This window comes from Oncorhynchus masou, chromosome 13 (assembly GCF_036934945.1).
Source record: "Oncorhynchus masou masou isolate Uvic2021 chromosome 13, UVic_Omas_1.1, whole genome shotgun sequence".
Lineage (NCBI taxonomy): Eukaryota > Metazoa > Chordata > Actinopteri > Salmoniformes > Salmonidae > Oncorhynchus > Oncorhynchus masou.
In genome coordinates, this window is record NC_088224.1 from 35,073,416 (window position 1) to 35,092,850 (window position 19,435).

A 19,435-nucleotide genomic window follows, 5' to 3' on the forward strand; every position below is an offset into this window, starting at 1 on the left:
AAATAAAGAAAAACCCTTGAATGAGGAGATGTTCTAAAACTTTTTACTGGTAGTGTATATATATATATATATATATATATATATATATATATATATATATATATATATATATATATATATATATATATATATATATATTTTACTATGTCAATATGTATTTGTTGTCAATGTTTTTGCATCAAACTGGTGGCGGTTGTAAAACAAAAGTCAATAGTTGGAAGAGTTGCAGAGTTAAATCTAAATAATGCCATTGTTGATTTTTCATTAATAAGACTATTTTCTCTTGAACCGTATGGTCTATATACAAGAAACTCATGGACAATATGGATACAGATGTAAAGAAACAGGAATACTATATATGAATAAAAATGTTTTTAAAGTTAATCAAGTATAAATGACCAAAGTTACAATAGATTGCCATATATTTTCTGTTAATTACCAAAATTACTAAGGATTCTGGTAACTTTGGTAAACTACAGGTAGCTTTGCAACCCTATTTTCAATGGTTAAAGCATTGGTTGAGTAGAAATGTAGTTGGGTAGATATAGCACTATGATAAGCAGAGCCATAGATGGAGCAACAATAGTTTTAAACCTCTCTTCATCCCTGAATACGTAACACTCCCAGACACGTGGAGCCTAAGTGACAAATAATGAAATCAATTGTGACATAGGTGTGTGGAGTGCATGGGCAGTTTCAAAGGGCAACAAGTTTTCCAATTCCATTAGACACCTTAGTAACATAATATTTCAGCAAGGCTAAATAACACCACAAGGGCTATATGGATAGTTGAGTTATAACTGTCAAACAGTATTAATCCAAAACCAGCCTGATGCAATAATAAAGTGTTATGTAATAACACCTACAATGGAGCTGTAACACAGTACCTGAGGGAACCACTATATGTTGTGCTCAATCTAACTCAGGGGCTGTTGAGCTCAACACGTTTCACTTCTTATTGCTGCATTGCCCAAATTGGTCAGCAAAACTCAGTGACGTGTACAAAGCACCTGAGCTGTGTTATTTTCCATTTCCATTTCCCACCCAACCAACACACTCAACAGAAGGGATAAACCTATCGATATGACAACCCATATATCATGGTACTGTATATCTACAGACAAAGGAAGACAAAGTATTGTCTGTGTTACAATCCACTGTGAGGGGTATCATCTACTTTGACCAAAACTAAAAGCACAAATCACAAACAGTGATTATAAATGGACACCTCTGATTTGATAACTATGGGGGAAAGAATTTACCTTTTTGACCTTGAGCATAGGGTATGTTGCCAACATGTAGGCTTAGTAGAAATTACATTCCAACTGGATGAAATTGTCATGCTTTGGAGATGTCCCACTTATGGACGACATAAACCCTAGCATCTGTGAAGTACATCCCTAAACAGCCTGACTTGGAGAACGGAAAGGCACATGTATCAAATGCACCAGAGCACAGGAAGGAGCCAATAAAAGCACTCATGTTCCTGCCCCTGGATAGAGTGACGGTTTGCATTCAGTCCAGGTTTTTCAACGCAACATCATGAAGCCTAGCCTACTTCTTCCGGCTGCTGTCTTAAATGATGAGCTTGCATGTCGTATTATGCATCAATGTTAGAACATCGGTCATAACTTGCACTTCAGTAGGCTTGAGGTTGATCGTTACCAAAACTAGGGTACCTGATTGAAATGAATGCAAAGGAAAGTTATATTTCATTCCAAAGATACATTTGATGTTTTCCAAAGTGACCTACACTGAGTGTACAAAACATTAAGGACACCTGCAGTTTACTGTGCGTATCAATAATGGTCCACCACCCAAAAGACATCAAGTCAACTTGACACAACTGAGAGAAGCATTGGAATCAATATGGGCCAGCATCCCTGTGGAACACTTTTGACACCTTGTAGAGCTAATGTCCGTGCGAGTTCAGGCTGTTCTGAGGGTAAAAGGGGGTGCAACTCAGTATTAGGACGGTGTTCTTAATATTTTGTCACAGTATACGTGATTTTATTATGGCCTAATTTAAACTGATTGAGAATTAATCATTGTATCCAAAGTTGGGGCATCCTATTACAATTATATTTTTACAAGTTGTGTTGGGTTTCTTCTCAAAACATTATTCCCACGAGTCACTGGATTTCAACTTTTAAAGCCTAATAACTACTGTATAACTGCCGGGATCATGTCTTGGTGTTCCCCAAGGCTTCATTGTGGGTCTATTCCATATTCCATCGTATATTAATTTGGTGAAAGGCATAGTGTGATATGAGGCTTTAAAGGCGTCAGCATGCTTCAGTTCGGCTGACGGCTAGCCAAAGTTGGCTAGGCGAACCGAAAGAGTGTGATCGCATACTCCCTTGAAAAATGAGAAAAAAGTGTCAATCGTACTGTTTGCCCAGTATACACTTCCTCAGAAGTTAGAATGAATCTAAGATAACTCAAGAAATCTGTCATTCATTTTGACATTTTTGCATGGGAGATCTTAGTCGTGGAATTTTACATCTAACTAAGGTGCAGTATTTCTCAAGGAAACATTTAGCATGAAAACAAGTCGTTTCTCATTGAGTGACAACCATGCGTTCGTAAATTTACTCGGACTATTTACTCCGATATCAGAGCACAGACTTCGGCTCCTGAACGTCGGCTGGCCTCGAGAAAAACATTTGTGTACCCGAACAGCTGAAAAAACTCTTTACCGAAGTCCAAAACAAACAGAAACCTCACAAAATGTTGTCATAATATATGCACAAACTGTTTCGGCTGGGAAGCATGCGGACGCCTTAAGGAGGAACTTACAAGAGAAAATACTGAGCGTCTGAGGTTTTGGCTGAAAGACAAACTGTGGGTTTACACTGTTATCATGAGGTATTCTGGCTTTGGTGAGTTCCGCAGTGTGGCAAACTGTTTGGTTACATACACTGTACTGCTTCATCACAAATACCCACACCACTATTTTAAAGCTTACATTTTTTTGGCTTTTTTCACCTTTTGGTAAGAAAATAAATTAGCTTGAGAAAAGTGCCCTGTGTTATTATAGGGCTAACAAGATAAGAATGACTAACTATTTGAGTTGAGATCCACACACAGGAGAACACAACACACACACAGAGATGACAAAAGGATGGCTGGCTAGATTAATTAGGACGCTGGTTCCATCACTCTGGTGTTCTTCACAGTTCCGAGACATTTTGGTTCTGTGACCCAGGTTCTAATCACTGATATAAAGCATCTGTTCTATTGGTCTGGATTTACCAAAAACCCTGTACATCTTCTAGGTTAACATCCGAATCCAAATCTGATTTTGTAGTGTGAGATTTGTGTTTGACAAATTGTTCATGAGTTATTTAGGTCAAGATCTTTAGTCCGCCTGGGTTTGGGTCATCTCTGGATTTCTGATGTGTGTGTGTGTGTGTGTGTGTGTGTGTGTGTGTGTGTGTGTGTGTGTGTGTGTGTGTGTGTGTGTGTGTGTGTGTGTGTGTGTGTGTGTGTGTGTGTGTGTGTGTGTGTGTGTGTGTGTGTGTGTGTACATGTAAGAAGGAAATGAGCAAGTGTGGATTGTGTGTGCATTTGAGGAGTACTAAAGTGCTTGTATCATGTCAGAACACTGGATCTCTGAAAAGCATCCCTAGATTTCTACAGTGCATTTCTATTTCTGTAGAGAATAGAAGAATAAACATACATTACTATACATTTTCACTAATGTTACCTGTTTATACTATAATATAGAACCTCAATGAAAGGTAATTCAGGGGTCAAGGCTGCTTTGTAGTGTTTGTGCTGTGAAACAATAATTAATGTTCACAAAACATGGAAAGAATGATCAGGACATCAGTAGTTTTATATCTGCATGCCCACAGGTTTGGTTAGTGGTTGCATGGGCGTGTGGGAGACAGTACAAGTGGTTAAGGAGAGTGCAGTAATTGTTGGCTGCTTGAGTGTGTGTCTGTGTGTGACGGAGAGATCGAGGATAGCCCTTGTGGGGCTTTGAGTAGCTCTACATTGTGTGCGTTATATAGAACAGAAACATGCATGTGGTTGTATGTGCATGTATCAATCTGTATCAGCCTTTATAAACTGGGTGGTTCGAGCCCTGAATGCTGATTGGCTGACAGCATATCACGGGTATGACAAAAACATAAATTTTTACTGCTGTGTGTGTGTGTGTGTGTGTGTGTGTGTGTGTGTGTGTGTGTGTGTGTGTGTGTGTGTGTGTGTGTGTGTGTGTGTGTGTGCGTGTGTGAGATTGTACGTTTTTAACCCAGTATGGATTTTTAACTGATCCTCTTTCCTTTTACTCAGTTAGCAGGTCCTGGGTCGGCCAAGGGCATGGTGTGTAGTACCTCGTCCAGCAGCTGCAGAGCCCGGTGGAGGTGTACCTCCACCCAACAGGGGGTATGTTTGATGCTCTGCCGGGGGTAGTCAGGGCCCCAGCCCTTCACAAAGCTCAGCCGCAGGATACACAGCCTCCGGAGGTCGTCTACACCTATCCCTGCTGCTGCAGAAAGACCTGGAAGAAAGAGGAAGTGAGGTATTAGGGATGGGCATTTTAAATGATTTCACTATTCAAATAATATCACGATTTTTCTCTCGGATATCCAGATAGTCAAAATATAGTTTTTTTTGAAGAAAACATAAATGATTTGGAAACTTCATGTGGAATTGCTTGTGTGACTTGGGAGAGAGCCAGTGCGCTGCGCACTGCTTGTTTGTTGAATCGGCAGAAGAGGAGCAGGGGCCTGTGTGTGTGACAGTCCATGCGTGTGGTATGGAGGGAGAGAAAAAAGTAGCCAAACCGACTCGCGCTGTTAGACAAACTTGTCTCTTTATAGGTGATTTATCATACCATCTGGTAGTACCTGTCTTGACTGCATCAAATCAATGTAAAGATGCTAGCTAGCTACAGTAGCCAGCTAAGTTAGCCAGCTAGCTAGATAAAGTAGCAAGGCTAATTGAGGCTATTTTGCTGCTCTCCCTGTCCTTATCTACAACAACTCCATTCATATTAAACAACAGCCTACCTGTTGGTTGATCATTGTAGCCTTCTACTTCTCATTTAGCCAACTTAATTCCGTAATTGTAATTCCATTTGGTGGTGATTGGAAATCTCCCACTTCACTTGCTACACATGAAGTCACTGACAACAACAACAACAAGCTACACCACGTGTATAACCTGTATAGGCTATAAGGTACGACTTTTGTTTGTTGTTTTATTAAATGAAGCATATAACATGTCATGGTATATCTTTGTGTGTAGCATTGTCACATAGATCATTTTATTTAATTGAGAAAAAGCCTTCATTGTTAAAATAGGGCTATATTTATTTTTTTTACCAAAAAAATTAATACTCCTTCAAGTAATCGAATACTAACGTCCGTTTGGATATTAAAATATTTGAATAACTGTGCCCATTCCTATGAGGTATAAATTAGAAGACAAATGTGGTGTCCCACATGGGTCAATACTTGGACCCATTCTCATTCAAATGTCACGGCAGATTTCCTCCTCTTCCTCTGAAGAGGTGAAACAAGAATCGGACCAATATGCAGCGTGGTAGGTGTCCATGGTTTTTAATAAGAAAAACTGAACATGAACACATAAACAAAATAATAAAGTGAACTAGCAATGAAACAGTCCCGTGTAGCAGAAACACTGACACAGGAAACATACAAACCCCTAGACAAGACAAAACACATAAAAACCCCATGTCACACCCTGACCTAACCAAAATAATAAAGAAAACAAAGAAAACTAAGGCCAGGGTGTGACATCAAAAGAATACCACTTCAACAGAGGCTATAAATTCACAATAGCCTAATTGGAAAAATATGAAAATAAAACACACTAAGCCTGTGCATCTCATATATTGTACTTACTGACTGCAGGGGCTATGCCTCCAACGCTACCTGGCCCAGGGATGTTGCCTGCCACGGCGGCAGCCTGAGCTGCTGCCGCTGCCTGCGCTGTAGCTGCCTGCTGCTGCATTTGCCTGTGACACTGTCTCAGGTCAAACACCTACAGAGGACAGAACAGTCTGATGTCAGAACACCTACAGAGAGACATCAGCGTCCAGTCAAACTCCTATTGGGAGAAGGTCATCAAGAGGACAAACAACTGCAAAGAGAACAAACAGAGGTCATTGTGTTTCTCACCTTGATGTAGGCGCCGGGGTAGATCTTGTGTACTGCGTCGCCTGGCGCTCTACCTGCCTCTCGATCCAAGTAGTAGCTCTGCACAAACACGGCGTGGTCGCTCATACAGCGCATCCACACATCTCCCTCGCCACGACACTCCAGCTGCACTCCTTTACCTATGTGCAACCTGTGAGAGAGAGGGAGAGATCAAGATAATGAGTACAAGTGAATATAGTTGTATTAAAGTGTTATATTTCAGTCAATAACAGAAGTCACATTTTGCTACAATGGGTCTTCTGCCACAGGTACAAACAGATAGAGACAAGGCATGGCATGATTATGAATGAGAGATATACGCATATACACAGTTTACACAAAGGCATAGGTATACCAATCAACATTTCAACAGACACATTCAAAATAGACATTTGTGGCAAGGTAGGAACTAACATGCTTATTGATATAGAGATGGCACTAGAGGAGCACAGACCTGGCTCTTTCGCTGGCGTCGGTGCGGTGGACGTTGCTTAGCTGGCCCAGACAGAAGCGGTCGCCCCCTGAGGGGTCCACGTAGCCGTCCACCGTCACCACCGGGCAGCTAGCCGGCACCTTGAACATCTCCCCCACCTGCACATCCATTTCAAAGTAGGAGATGGAGCACCAGAACTCTGGCCCTGCACAGACAATAATGTGGTTAGCAGAGTGGGCGTGCATGCGTTTGCATCTATACATCTATATATACTGTACATATATGTTGTCTTACCTGGATGATTGGACACAGGGGGAGGAAATGAGGCTGAGCCATGATGCTGAGACCCTAGAAGGTGAACAAGGAAACGACACAGGTAACCAAACATACACTATTCCTAAGTGTCCCCCAAAAAAGCACCTCAGAAGACATACAGACACATTTTGGGCATATTGTGACTTACTGTAACTGCCAAACTTACAGAAGCTGTTTGGATGGTGGAGAGGAGGCTGTTGGTGGCCACGCCCATTCTGTTGTTGGGGTCCCACAGGAGTGTAGGAGGCTGTGCTACTACCTGTCCAAGTTGCTGAATTACAAAACAATAAATACAAATTAACAACAGGCACAAGCTCAAGCCATAAATCTGGCAAACTACCATTTCGCATTTTTACAAAAAAATTTTTTTACAGTTTCCAAATACAGTATGATGATTTATCATGCCGTTTAAATGAATTGTGTTTGGCTCCCTGAGTGTTTGTGTGTGTGTGTATGTGTGTGTGTGTGTGTGTGTGTGTGTGTGTGTGTGTGTGTGTGTGTGTGTGTGTGTGTGTGTGTGTGTGTGTGTGTGTGTGTGTGTGTGTGTGTGTGTGTGTGTGAACCATATGGCAGTACTAACTGTGGAACGCAGCCTGTGACTGTGTGTGTTTGGAGCTGTTGTATCCATTCTGACCAGGCGGGGGCTGGGGTGGCTGGGGGTTCTGCGGTGGCCCGTGTGGCAGCCCGTGTGTTGGGGTGGAGGGGGGCGGCGTGGGGGTCATAGGGGTCATGACCTGACCCTGAGGAGAGGCTATCTGTAGGAGCCCCTCACTGTGACCTCCCTGGAGAGGCAGCATAGAGCCGGACACTAGAGAGGAGAGAGAGACACACACACACACACACACACACACACACACACACACACATGAAGAGCTACCAGGTGTTGTCAATATCAATAGGTAGGCAGCAATCGATAAACAAATGTCACAAAACAGGATGACGCAGTGACACCCATAGAAACAGAACACTTGTGGACATCTTTGTTAACACCTATCTGTCAAACAATCCCCTAAGCTTTATTAAAAGATCACCTTAGGGAGCAGCAAACAGGAGCAGACATTCCATTTTTTCTACGTATTGTAACTTATTTTTGTCCAGCTCCCGTTATTATGTTGGATGGGAGTAAAACTCCTATTGGTCTTACCTGTGGGCGAGAGGGGCATGTTGGGGTAGAGGGTGATGGGCAGAGGGGCCCGCTGCGGTTCCGGCGGGAGTTGCAGAGGCGGGAGTGGCTGGCCGTAGTGGTCCGGAGGCTGTAGCTTGAGCGCCCCTGGGTGGGGGGATATGCCTGGTGGCATATCCATCTGGATACAGTCATGAATATACTCCTCCTTGATCAGCCTCCCAGGGGGGCCTAGAGGAGAGAGGGCTACCAACAACATGGTATAACATTGTTATTAGTTTCAAGTTTTATTAGGCGTACGGGATACACATATACACCGTCCAACAAAATGCTTACTTGCAGGTTCCTTCGCGACAATGCAACAACAATAAGAAATAATACAATATTACAATACAAATATAAAGTAAATAGCTCAGTAGAATAAAATAAAGATTTTAGCATAAAATAGCATAAAGTATATTAGCCACCAGTGTGTAATGCATTAACCACCTGTATTAACAGGAAGAACACCTGTATCAACCACCTGTGTGTAATGCATTGTAAATGCATTTATGCAATTATAAACATTAAAAAGTGCAATGCTTTGTAATGAATACAAGTCATTTTTGGCTGGGTAACTATAAAGAATTGATGAATGCAGAAACAGTCTGGCATCCAAGCCAGTGAGACATGGGCATACCACAATAGTACTCTTTTCACACTATTGTGCCAAGCCGAACCATAAGTTGCTGGCTTGGATATTTTCTTTTCACATTGTCCTTTCCAGCACAGTTCCAGCAACTATGGTGGATTCTTAACCAGACCAGCACAGTGCAGCTTGGCTTGTTGTGGCTAGGCTCTATAGTATGAAAAGGGTATAGGGCTGAAGGGAAAGAGGAATGTTTGTAGATGAAGAGAAAATAATACTGTTATACTTAACAAGCCTGCAGTAAATTCCTGAGTACTGTGATAGTGCACTCACCTGTATTTTGGAGACTGAGACCAACTTTGAAAGAGAACAAAAGAAAGAAGGAGGGGGGAGCAAAGAAAGAAAGAAAGAAAGAAAGAAAGAAAGAAAGAAAGAAAGAAAGAAAGAAAGAAAGAAAGAAAGAAAGAAAGAAAAAGAGAGAATACGAGAGAGAAAATAGGGGGTAAATGTCTGCAATTTCACTGCAATGATATGCTTATCATTTGTAATTAATTCAAATTCTGATGAAGTCCAAATATCATTCACATAAATAAATATCTTTATGCGAGTAAAGTAAAGTATGTTACATAAAAAATGCCACGACCGGCCTGATGGAAACAGCAAATGTCGGTAAACTTTCCATATGTAAACATTTTAAAAAATACACTACACGAGGTGGGATCTTTTTGTGTCGGTAAAATTAATTATGTGAGAAATGGCGGTGGAAGCGCTTTTATACAAAATATTGATATGGCCAAAAGTATGTGGACATTTCTTCAAATTAGTGGATTTCACCTGTTGTGGACATGTTTATAAAATCGAGCACACCGCCATGCAATCTCCATAGAAAAAACATTGGCAGTAGAATGGCCTTACTGAAGAGCTCAGTGACATTCAAAGTGGCACCGTCATAGGATGCCACCTTTCCAAGTCAGTTTGTCAAATTTCTGCCCTGCTAGAGCTGCCCCGGTCAACTGTAAGTGATATTATTGTGAAGTGGAAACGTCTAGGAGCAACACCGGCTCAGCCGCGAAGTGGTAGGACACACAAGCTCACAGAACAGGGCCGCCGAGTGTTGAAGCACGTAGTGCATAAAAAGCGTCTGTTCTTCAGGAAGCAACATCAGCACAAGAACTGTTCGTCGTGAGCTGCATGAAAAGGGTTTTCATGGCCGAGCAGCCACACACAAGCATAAGATCACCATGCGCAATGCCAAGTGTTGACTGGAGTGGTGTAAAGCTCACCGCCATTGGACTCTGGAGAAGTAAAATCGCGTTCTCCGGAGTGATGAATCACTCTTCACTATCTGGCAGTCCGACCGACTAATCTGAGTTTGGCGGATGTCAGGAGAATGCTACCTGCCCCATTGCATTGTGCAAACTGTAAAGCTTGGTGGAGGTGGAACAATGGTCTGGGGCTGTTTTTCATGGTTCAGGCTAGGCCCCTTAGTTCCAGTGAAGGGAAATCTTAATGCCACAGCATACACTGACATTCTAGAAGATTCTGTGCTTCCAACTTTGTGGCAACAGTTTGGGGAAGGCCCTTTCCTGTTTCAGCATGACAATGCCGCCGTGCACAAGTCGAGGTCCAACCCCGTCGAACACCTTTGGGATGAATTGGAACACCGACAAGGCCTAATCGCCCAACAACAGTGCCCGACCTGAAGCAAGTCCCTGCAGCAATGTTCCAACATCTAATGGAAAGCCTTCCCAGAAGAGTGGAGGCTGTTAAAGCAGCAAAGTGGGGACCAACTCCATATTAATGCCCATCATTTTGGAATGAGATGTTAGACGAGCAGGTGTCCATGTACTTTTGGTAATGTAGTGTACAATAACCATCACATGGAAGTAAACTTGGGAAGTCACGCTGTGATATGTTGTGTGGTCCTCCCACTACGACTCGGGAAAGCTTGCAGATTATTAGGCTACAGATTAAATAAATTATGATGAACTTCACAGGGTGGTGAAAGTGCACGGTGATGAGCTTGATTCTACTTTCCAATAAATATTGAGGGTCTAATTCTGGTGACATGATGATCGATGCTTGGCTGCCATTTGTCAAATAAAAATAATCTCGCTCTTATCCATAATAATCTCATCATGTAGGTAGCCTACCCGCACTGTATCTGCAAGTTGTTGGCTAGAGCACAAGTGCCAAGACCAGAGTGGGCACAACTTTTTTTGGTTTGACTAAACCATCAGTAGAATTGAAAATCCGTTGCAAACCCATTTAACTTGTATTTTTTATTATGTACATGGGAATTTCATCACGCAGAGATTTTTATCCACAAAAAGTCCATTTGATGGAAATAAATCTCCTGTTAAGCGGATTTTAGAAAACTTGCATGAAAATCTGTCGCCAGTTGGATTGAAACCTAGCTACTGTAATATTTGTAATGTTATGACAGAAAACATAGTATTTACAGTACATATCAGAAACATCTGCACCATTAGGCATTAAGCAATATAAGGTGAACTATCCCATTAAGCTGTTGAGCAGACCTACCAATGCCGGGCGAAACCACTCTCTCATAGTGGTAAGGGTTGACACACACATTGTCATATTTGAGGTCGAAGGCGTATTGGCAGAACTTGACGTGCTTTAGCTCATTCTTGTGTAGGTCTGGCCAGCGCCATAATCGAGCGTAGATCACATGGGGGAAGCCTTTCCTCCCTGCAACCTGGAGTGAGGGGGAGGGTGGAGAGAGAGTTAGTGATACAAGGCCCTATTCGATCAAAACTAGTATATGGGTTTATGTTACATCTCTTAACTGGGCTAGACATTTTTTAAAAGAGGCATTGCAGTCAAAAACTAGATTTTACTTATTTTTTAATGATATTTCCACACCATGAGTTTGAAATAACACTCTTTTTTAGGCTCGGAATTTCAGCCTGTTCGGGTGGGATGGAGTTTTTGGCCCACATCATGACATTGCAATCTGATCTGATTATTCTGACCAATGACCTTTTATTTGCATATGTATCCTCCTACATTGAAGGGGTAAGTGGAGTAGGCTTTAGAGTCTAGACAATCTTATCCGCCAATCAGGGCTGTGTATGTAAATATATAAAAATTGTATCAACACGCCCACATGATGAGACTGAACATTTCAAAGGCAAAAGGAGGCTCCGGGAAATAAATAGCTAATATATTTGGAGTTATTTTCATGAAATAAACACATAGTGATTTATTAGACATACATAGATTATTTATTATTTAAATTAAAATAGACTGCATGGGGGCATAAAAAAAATGTTTTTGCACATATGCTGATTTGACTGATTTAAGATGAAAACTTCAACCCTGTTACGGGTCAACCCTGTTACTTTATTTGGCACTTAATATAATCATTTTCATTTAACTTCTTGAAAAGTGTAGGCATCCTGATAAATAAGAACCCTTTTCCATTATACCTCAGAACACGGACCAAAAAGGCTGCTTTCTAATGTTGAATTGTACCTTTCATGGTGACAAATATAACTTGATTTCATTGTATATCCCCCTGGGGCAAATCTGGTGTTTTAGATAGAATTCAAGCTATATTCGATCAAATCCAGACAGGAACTAGTATTTTAGCAGGTGATCTAAATCACACATTCGACAAGTTAGACAGACAGCAATAAAATACACTTCGCGACAGAATATGGAGAGGTGCAGACAGTGTTGAAGAAACTAAAGTTTATTATTTTAACAGAGCAGGCAAACGCATCTTGCTTGACCTTCTTGGATACCGGTCAGTGTTGTGGAAGCGAAGTCGCCCGGGCCTTACTGAACCCCTCCCGGAGGTCCTGGTACTCCGCATGGCTAGCGGAAGGCGTCCCTGGGCAGGCAGAGCAGACTTCAGGAAATGAGTGTGGCAGAACGGGCTCCAGACCATGATGGCACTAATAGACCAGTCAATCGAGGGATTGTGACACTAGAGCCAAGAGAATTCCAATACCACGGGAACCTGCGGAGACTCAATTAGCAGGAATTGGATCGTCTCATTGTGGTTCCCGACACTCGTAGGTTGACGGGGTTGGTATGGTGGGTGACCCGGCCTATAGAGCGCCCTTCCAGTGCTCTAACATCCATGGGAATGGAGGTCGAGTGGGGATACTCACCTCGGACGCCAGGGTAACGTCCATAAGTCTCAAATCAGCCCCCGAGTCTATGAGTATCTGGAGAGACTTGAACAGGTACCCCCACAGCAGGGTGGCATGGAGAGGGGGGCGAGAAAGGGGAGAAGCAAAATTGTCCTTAAGACACACCAGAGTACTCATTCCTACAAATGAGCTAGGTCTCTTGAAGGGACAGGTAAACACATAATGACCGGCAGTACCACAATACAGACAACTCTGGGTGGTAAGTCTGCGTACCCGTTCAACCGCAATCAGACTTCTTCTCCCTCCTACATTCCCGCAGCCGTCCATCGATCCGGATGAATAAGGCAATGAGTGAGTCGAGATCCGTCGGTAGTTCCCGGGCTGCAAGCTCGTCCTTTACTTCCTCCGATAATCCGTGCAGGAATGTGTCGAACAGCGCTTCCGGGTTCCAGGCACCCTCCGCTGCTAGCGTGTGGAAATCCACCGCATAGTCTGCTACACTGAGAGAGTCCTGCCGAAGCTGGAGTAACTTCCAGGTAGCCTCTCTCCCAGACACCGGAGCCTCTAAGACATTTTTCACCTCCGCCGCGAAACCCTCCAGACTGTTGTTCCCAAACGGCCATAGCCCAGGGGAGGGCCCTCCCGGACAAAAGGAAGGAGGAAGGCTGCAACTCCATGACGAGAAAACACTGACAGGTGCCCGACTCTCCATCAAAGCGCTCCGGGGGAGGTAAGTGGAGTTCCCGGGAAACCGGAGTGATGGAGCTGCTACCAGCCGGGCTACTGAGGGTAGGCTGTCTAGTAGACAGCCCACGGAATTGCTCCCGCAATGTGTCCAATGCTAAGTTGTGACGTTCGGCCACGTTCTAGAACCCTTCCATCAGACCGCGAAGCAACCCTTCGTGCCTACCAATGGAGGCTCCTTGAGAGGAGATGGCATCGCGGAGCTGGTACTAGTTTTCTGGGTCAGTCATGGCCAGTTCGTACTATCACGTTTTAAGGTATGACCCAAAAGCAGACAGTGTTGAAGAAACAAATGTTTATTCTTTAAACAGGGGCAGGCAAACGACAGGTCGAGGCAGGCAGGGGTCAATGATCTAGAGATGGTGTAAGGCAGTGGAACAGCAGGCGGGCTCAGGGTCAGGTCAGGCAGAGGTTGGTAATCCAGAGTAGAAGCTAAGGTACAGGATGGCAGGCAGGCAGGCTCAGGGTCAGGGCAGGCAGGAAAGGTCAAAACCGGGAAACTAGAAAACATGGACTGCAGCAAAGACAGGAGCAAGGGAAACGCTGGTAGGTTTGAATGAACAAAACAAACTGGCACAGACAGACAAAAAACACAGGTATAAGTACCCAGGGGATAATGGGGAAGATGGGTGACACCTGGAGGTGGGTGGAGACAAGCACAAGGACAGGTGAAACAGATCAGGGCATGACAGAGACTGAACAGAGCACATCTCCAAGACCCGAAATGTATTAAATACGTAAACATTTTTTTTTAAACCTTTACCATTACAAATGGAGACATAGAGGACAGAGAAAAGCCGACCCCTGACATAATTTGGGATGCTTTTAACCTTTTGCGTGTAGGGGGCAGTATTTTGGTTTTTGGCTAAAAGACATACCCATTTGAAACTGCCTATTTCTCAGCCCCAGAAACTAGAATATGCATATAATTGTGAGATTAGGATAGAAAACACTCTAAAGTTTCCAAAACTGTCAAAATATTTTCTGTGAGTATAACAGAACTGATATTGCAGGCGAAAACCTGAGTAAAATCAAACCCAGAAGTGCTGTTTTTCCTAAAAGCTCTCTGTTCCTTTGGATGCCTTGCCTCCATTTAAAAAGGATATCAACGAGATTCCTTTTCCTATGGCTTCCTCAAGGTATCAACAGTCTTTAGACATAGTTTGAGGCTTTTATTTTGAAAAATGAGCGAGAAAGATAACATCGCGTCAGTGGATAGCTGGGTGTTCGCAGAGTTTTGTTTGCGCAACAGAGTGGGCCAGCCATTGTCTCTCCCTCTCCTTTTGAAAAAGTGACAGTCCCGGTTGATATATTATTGATTATATATTTTAAAAACAACCTGAGGATTGATTATAAAAAAACATTTGACATGTTTCTGTGGACATTACGGATACTATTTGGAATTTTCGTCTGCGATGTCGTGACCGCTCGAGCCTGTGGATTTCTGAACATAACGCGCCAAACAAATGGAGGTATTTTGGATATAAAAATTATCTTTATGGAACAAAAGGAACATTTATTGTGTAACTGGGAGTCTTGTGAGTGCAAACATCCAAACATCATCAAAGGTAAGCAATTTAATCTATTGATTTTCTGACTTTCGTGACCAATCTACTATTTTGTCTACTGAGAGAGATGTTCTTACATAAATGCTTGTTATGCTTTCACCGAAAAGCTGTATTGAAATCTGACACGCCAGGTGGATTAACAACATGCTAAACTGTGTTTTGCTATATTGTACTTGTGATTTCATGAAAATTAAATATTTTTAGTAATTTAATTTGAATTTGGCGCGTTGCAATTCAGGGGGTGTTGATGAAAATGATCCCACTAAAGGGATGGGTGCGTCAAGAAGTTAACTTTATCCCATTACTCAACAACATGAAAGCAGATCTATTTAAATGGAACAATCTTCCCATAAATCTTACTGATAGAATAAACATCTTTAGAATGGCATGGCTCCCAAAGTTTCTATATTATAAAATCTATACTCGGTCACTTTATATGGGGATATAAAACTCATAGAATAAAAAGGAAAGTTTTACATCTCCTTAAGTCTGATGGTGGTTTTAACATTCCAGACTTGGAATTGTATCAACTCGCCACCCAAGGCTTTTACTTGCGACATATTGTTAAATGCACTAAAGAGGAACAATGGTTACATATTGAAGATGCACATCCCCAGAATCCCCACATCCCCACTGAATAATTTTGCATGCCCAATTTTTCAGTTTTTGATTTGTTAAAAAAGTTTGAAATATCCAATAAACGTCGTTCCACTTCATGATTGTGTCCCACTTGTTGTTGATTCTTCACAAAAAAATACAGTTTTATATCTTTATGTTTGAAGCCTGAAATGTGGCAAAAGGTTGCAAAGTTCAAGGGGGGCGAATACTTTCGCAAGGCACTGTATGTGTGTGTGCCTGCGTGCGTGCGGTCATGCAGGCGTGTGTGTGTGTGTGTGTGTGATAGAGAAAAGGGACAGAGACAGGGAGAGTGAGTGACAGAAAGAGAGACAGAGAAGGGGAGAGAGAGTGGGTGACAGAGAGAGACAGAGAGAGACAGAAAAGGGGAGAGTGGGTGACAGAAAGAGAGACAGAGAGAGACAGAAAAGGGGAGAGTGGGTGACAGAAAGAGAGACAGAGAAGGGGAGAGAGAGTGGGTGACAGAAAGAGACAGAGAGAGACAGAAAAGGGGAGAGTGGGTGACAGAAAGAGACAGAGAGAGACAGAAAAGGGGAGAGTGGGTGACAGAAAGAGACAGAGAGAGACAGAAAAGGGGAGAGTGGGTGACAGAAAGAGAGACAGAGAGAGACAGAAAAGGGGAGAGTGGGTGACAGAAAGAGAGGATATGGATCTACATGTGACTGTGAGCAAAGGCATTAGACATTTGAAGCCTGATCTAGTCCACAGCTATGTCTCCACAGCTCTCCCTCTCTCTCCCTATTTCGCTCTCTCCCCTCCCTCTTTTGTTGGGGAGAAGGTCACAGAAGGTGAGGCATGATGTCTTCACTCAGCAGTTAGGATTTATTCTGCCAGGGCGTATTGAATTAACTACCTCTCTCTAGTTCCACCGTGGGTGCGCACACACACACACACACACACACACACACACACACACACACACACACACACACACACACACACACACACACACACACACACACACACACACACACACACACACACACACACACTCATTGAGTAGTCAGCTGCCTAGTAACTTTGCAGCATTAGCCACCATTAGCAAGGCTTAAGTAACTGAAACCTTATTGCATCTGCATAAATTAGCAACTCATCATTTGACTGTTGCCATGTAACATTAGCCAACATTCGTTACAGGCATAGTCTATAAAAGAGGTTTCCGTCATCATACAAATCATTCAGAAATGTCCATGTCTTTCAGCAGAATATCTCCAACATGTGTTTGGCAGCAAGTGCTTGACAGAAACCGGGGCCTAACTCTCAAAAGAGAAAACCAGGGCAACAGCGGCAAAAAAAAATTCCCTACAGTTGGTAGGAAGAAACCTTGAGATTTCACATTGGGCTACATATGACCATGTGGCATGACATACATAAATGGTCTATTTATGTATTGCTCCGTTTATTAAACTCAAGTTAAATAATCGGCTCCGTCACACCCTGATCTGTTTCACCTGCCTTGTGCTTGTCTCCACCCCCCACCGGGTGTCTCCCATTTCCCCCCATTATCCCCTGTGTACTTATACCTGCGTTTTCTGTTGGTCTATTGCCCGTTTGTCTTGTCAAGTCTTTCCAGCGTGTTCTCCCGTATTCCAGTATATCTAGTTTCTGTTTTCTAGTCCTCCCAGTTCTGACCATTCTGCCTGCCTTGACCCTAAGCCTGCCATTCTGTCCCTGTTTTACATTTTCTTGGATTACCGACCTCTGCCTGCCCTGGAACTGCCGTTTGCCTGCCCCCTGTTTGTAATAAACATTTGTAATTCAACCTGTCTGCCTCTTGTGTCTGCATCTGGGTCTTATCCTGAGTCGTGTTAGCCTCCTCATATCAAACATTGTTAAAGACAAGTTTCAAATTAAATCATAATGCAAGATTGAGGTTTACTGTATTTTTTACACTTTGCCGAGGATCAATAGGCCTGTACTGTGTACTACTTACATTTCTCTATGTGTGCTAAAGGTGACCAGTCTGCAGGTGTCAATATACAGTGCCTTTAGAAAGTATTCATACCCTTTGACTTATTCCATGATTTGTTGTATTACAGCCAGAATTCAATTATTATTTTTTATTTTTTATCTACACACAATACTCCATAATGACAAAGTGAAACATGTTTTTAGAAATGTTTGCACATTTATTGAAGATGAAATGCCAGTATTTGACAGTATTTTATGTTTTTGAATAATAAAAGTTCTAAATATGCTTTCTGAGTAGTTCATGACCCCTAGGTTGCAACAGATAAATTATAAGCGATTTCCTGCCATGAACTCATCACAAATTCATATACCTCCTGCGCTTCGACCTGTTATTTTGTCCAGTTGTTTTCGAAGTTCGATTTTGTTTTATTTGTTCATAAGTGTTTGTGTCAAAACCTGCTATCAACTAGCCAGCTAGCTAGCTTGGTTGCAATGGAGCCTGCTTCGCCTGGAATAGCTAACAAACGTTTCCAGCACGGTAGAAGCTGTGTTTATTATGCTCTTGTCCAGGAGTACAGTGCAGCAATTGTTTGCTTGCGGAGGATTACAGGAATAAGATGGCTATCCTTAGTAAGCAAATTTCAATTCTGCGCAAACTTTCTCGTTCTCAACACCTGTGGCTGGATGCCACTCGGGCTTCATGGATGTATCCCCGCCTTGTCAGCTGTCCCTATCCGAATGGCCTGTGCTACCTGGAGCCTGCCTGTCAAGGAAGTCATCTCCAACTGCTTCTCATCCTCCATCTTATAGCGGAGTAGACGAAGATCAGCAAGAGGATTGTTCCAATCAGCGCTGGTCCCATGTCACGAGTAACGTGGAAACCAAAGGCAGCGGCATGCTGCTAAGTGAACTGGAGTGTCTGCAAGAGGTCCGGAGAAGATTATCATGAGGAATAGCTTCGCTGTCACACCCTGTGTTTGTCTCCACCCCTATCCAGGTGTTGCCCATCTGCACCATTATCCCCTGTGTATTTATACCTGTGTTATCTGTTTGTCTGTTTCCAGTTCGTCTTGTCTCGTCAAGCCTACCAACGTTTTTCCCGTACTCCTGTTGTTTTCTCTCTAGTTTGCCCGTTTTTTGACCATTCTGCCAGCCCTGACCCTGAGCCTGCCATTCTGTACATTTCGGACTCTGCTCTGGATTACTGACCTCTGCCTGCCCTCGACCTGTTGTTTGCCTGCCCCCCGTTTTTGTAATAAACTTCTGTTACTTTGAACTGTCTGCATCTGGGTCTTACCCTGAGGACTGATATTCGCAGCCCTCGTGCCTGATCTACCTGCGTTTTTAATCGCTGGGACTGCCTGTGTCTGCGACGGCTGAGCTGACTCCAACTACGCTGACTCCAGCAGCGTCTTTGTCGTCGAGTTCAGCTCCTTTCCATCTCTCTGGATCTGATGGGGCACTGCCTGCTGTGGGAGGTCTGGATCTATCGCCAGGAGCTGCAGGCGTATACTATCCTGCTTCTCGTGGGCTCGTGAAAGGTTCCACTAATGTGAGGGTTAGGAATGGGCAGATTTCCCCATCCCCTTCTCCGGCCGTTGTGTTGGGCAGTTCAATGGCGAGAAACATCTCAGTAACTGGAATAAAAACGGAGTACAAGTCATCAATAAGATGCGCCAAAACATTTTAAACCTGCAGCAGGAAACTCTGTCGATCATAGTTCATGTGGAATTCAATGACATTATGAATGGGTCTATGATTTACACCAACAAACACACCA

The 19,435-nt window shown here is 43.0% G+C and overlaps 1 protein-coding gene across 4 annotated transcripts in view; it reads right to left on the minus strand.

The window, feature by feature from the left end:
* Nucleotides 1-148: 148 nt before the first annotated feature.
* The window catches only part of smad10a (SMAD family member 10a), a 32,583-nt gene continuing 13,296 nt past the window's right edge, over nucleotides 149-19,435 (minus strand). The window contains exons 3-12 of one of the 4 annotated variants that reach the window (XM_064983588.1): nucleotides 11,217-11,391; nucleotides 9,006-9,029; nucleotides 8,066-8,290; nucleotides 7,556-7,729; nucleotides 7,070-7,192; nucleotides 6,901-6,954; nucleotides 6,628-6,811; nucleotides 6,156-6,324; nucleotides 5,880-6,018; nucleotides 149-4,510 (exon numbers count right to left, since the gene is read on the minus strand). In XM_064983588.1, coding sequence (XP_064839660.1) covers nucleotides 4,299-4,510; nucleotides 5,880-6,018; nucleotides 6,156-6,324; nucleotides 6,628-6,811; nucleotides 6,901-6,954; nucleotides 7,070-7,192; nucleotides 7,556-7,729; nucleotides 8,066-8,290; nucleotides 9,006-9,029; nucleotides 11,217-11,391 — 1,479 coding nt within the window. In that variant the 3' untranslated portion in view covers nucleotides 149-4,298. Of the gene's footprint in view, nucleotides 4,511-5,860; nucleotides 6,019-6,155; nucleotides 6,325-6,627; nucleotides 6,812-6,900; nucleotides 6,955-7,069; nucleotides 7,193-7,501; nucleotides 7,730-8,065; nucleotides 8,291-9,005; nucleotides 9,030-11,216; nucleotides 11,392-19,435 lie in introns of those variants that run through there. The other 3 variants (XM_064983587.1, XM_064983586.1, XM_064983589.1) reach the window with 3 other exon arrangements.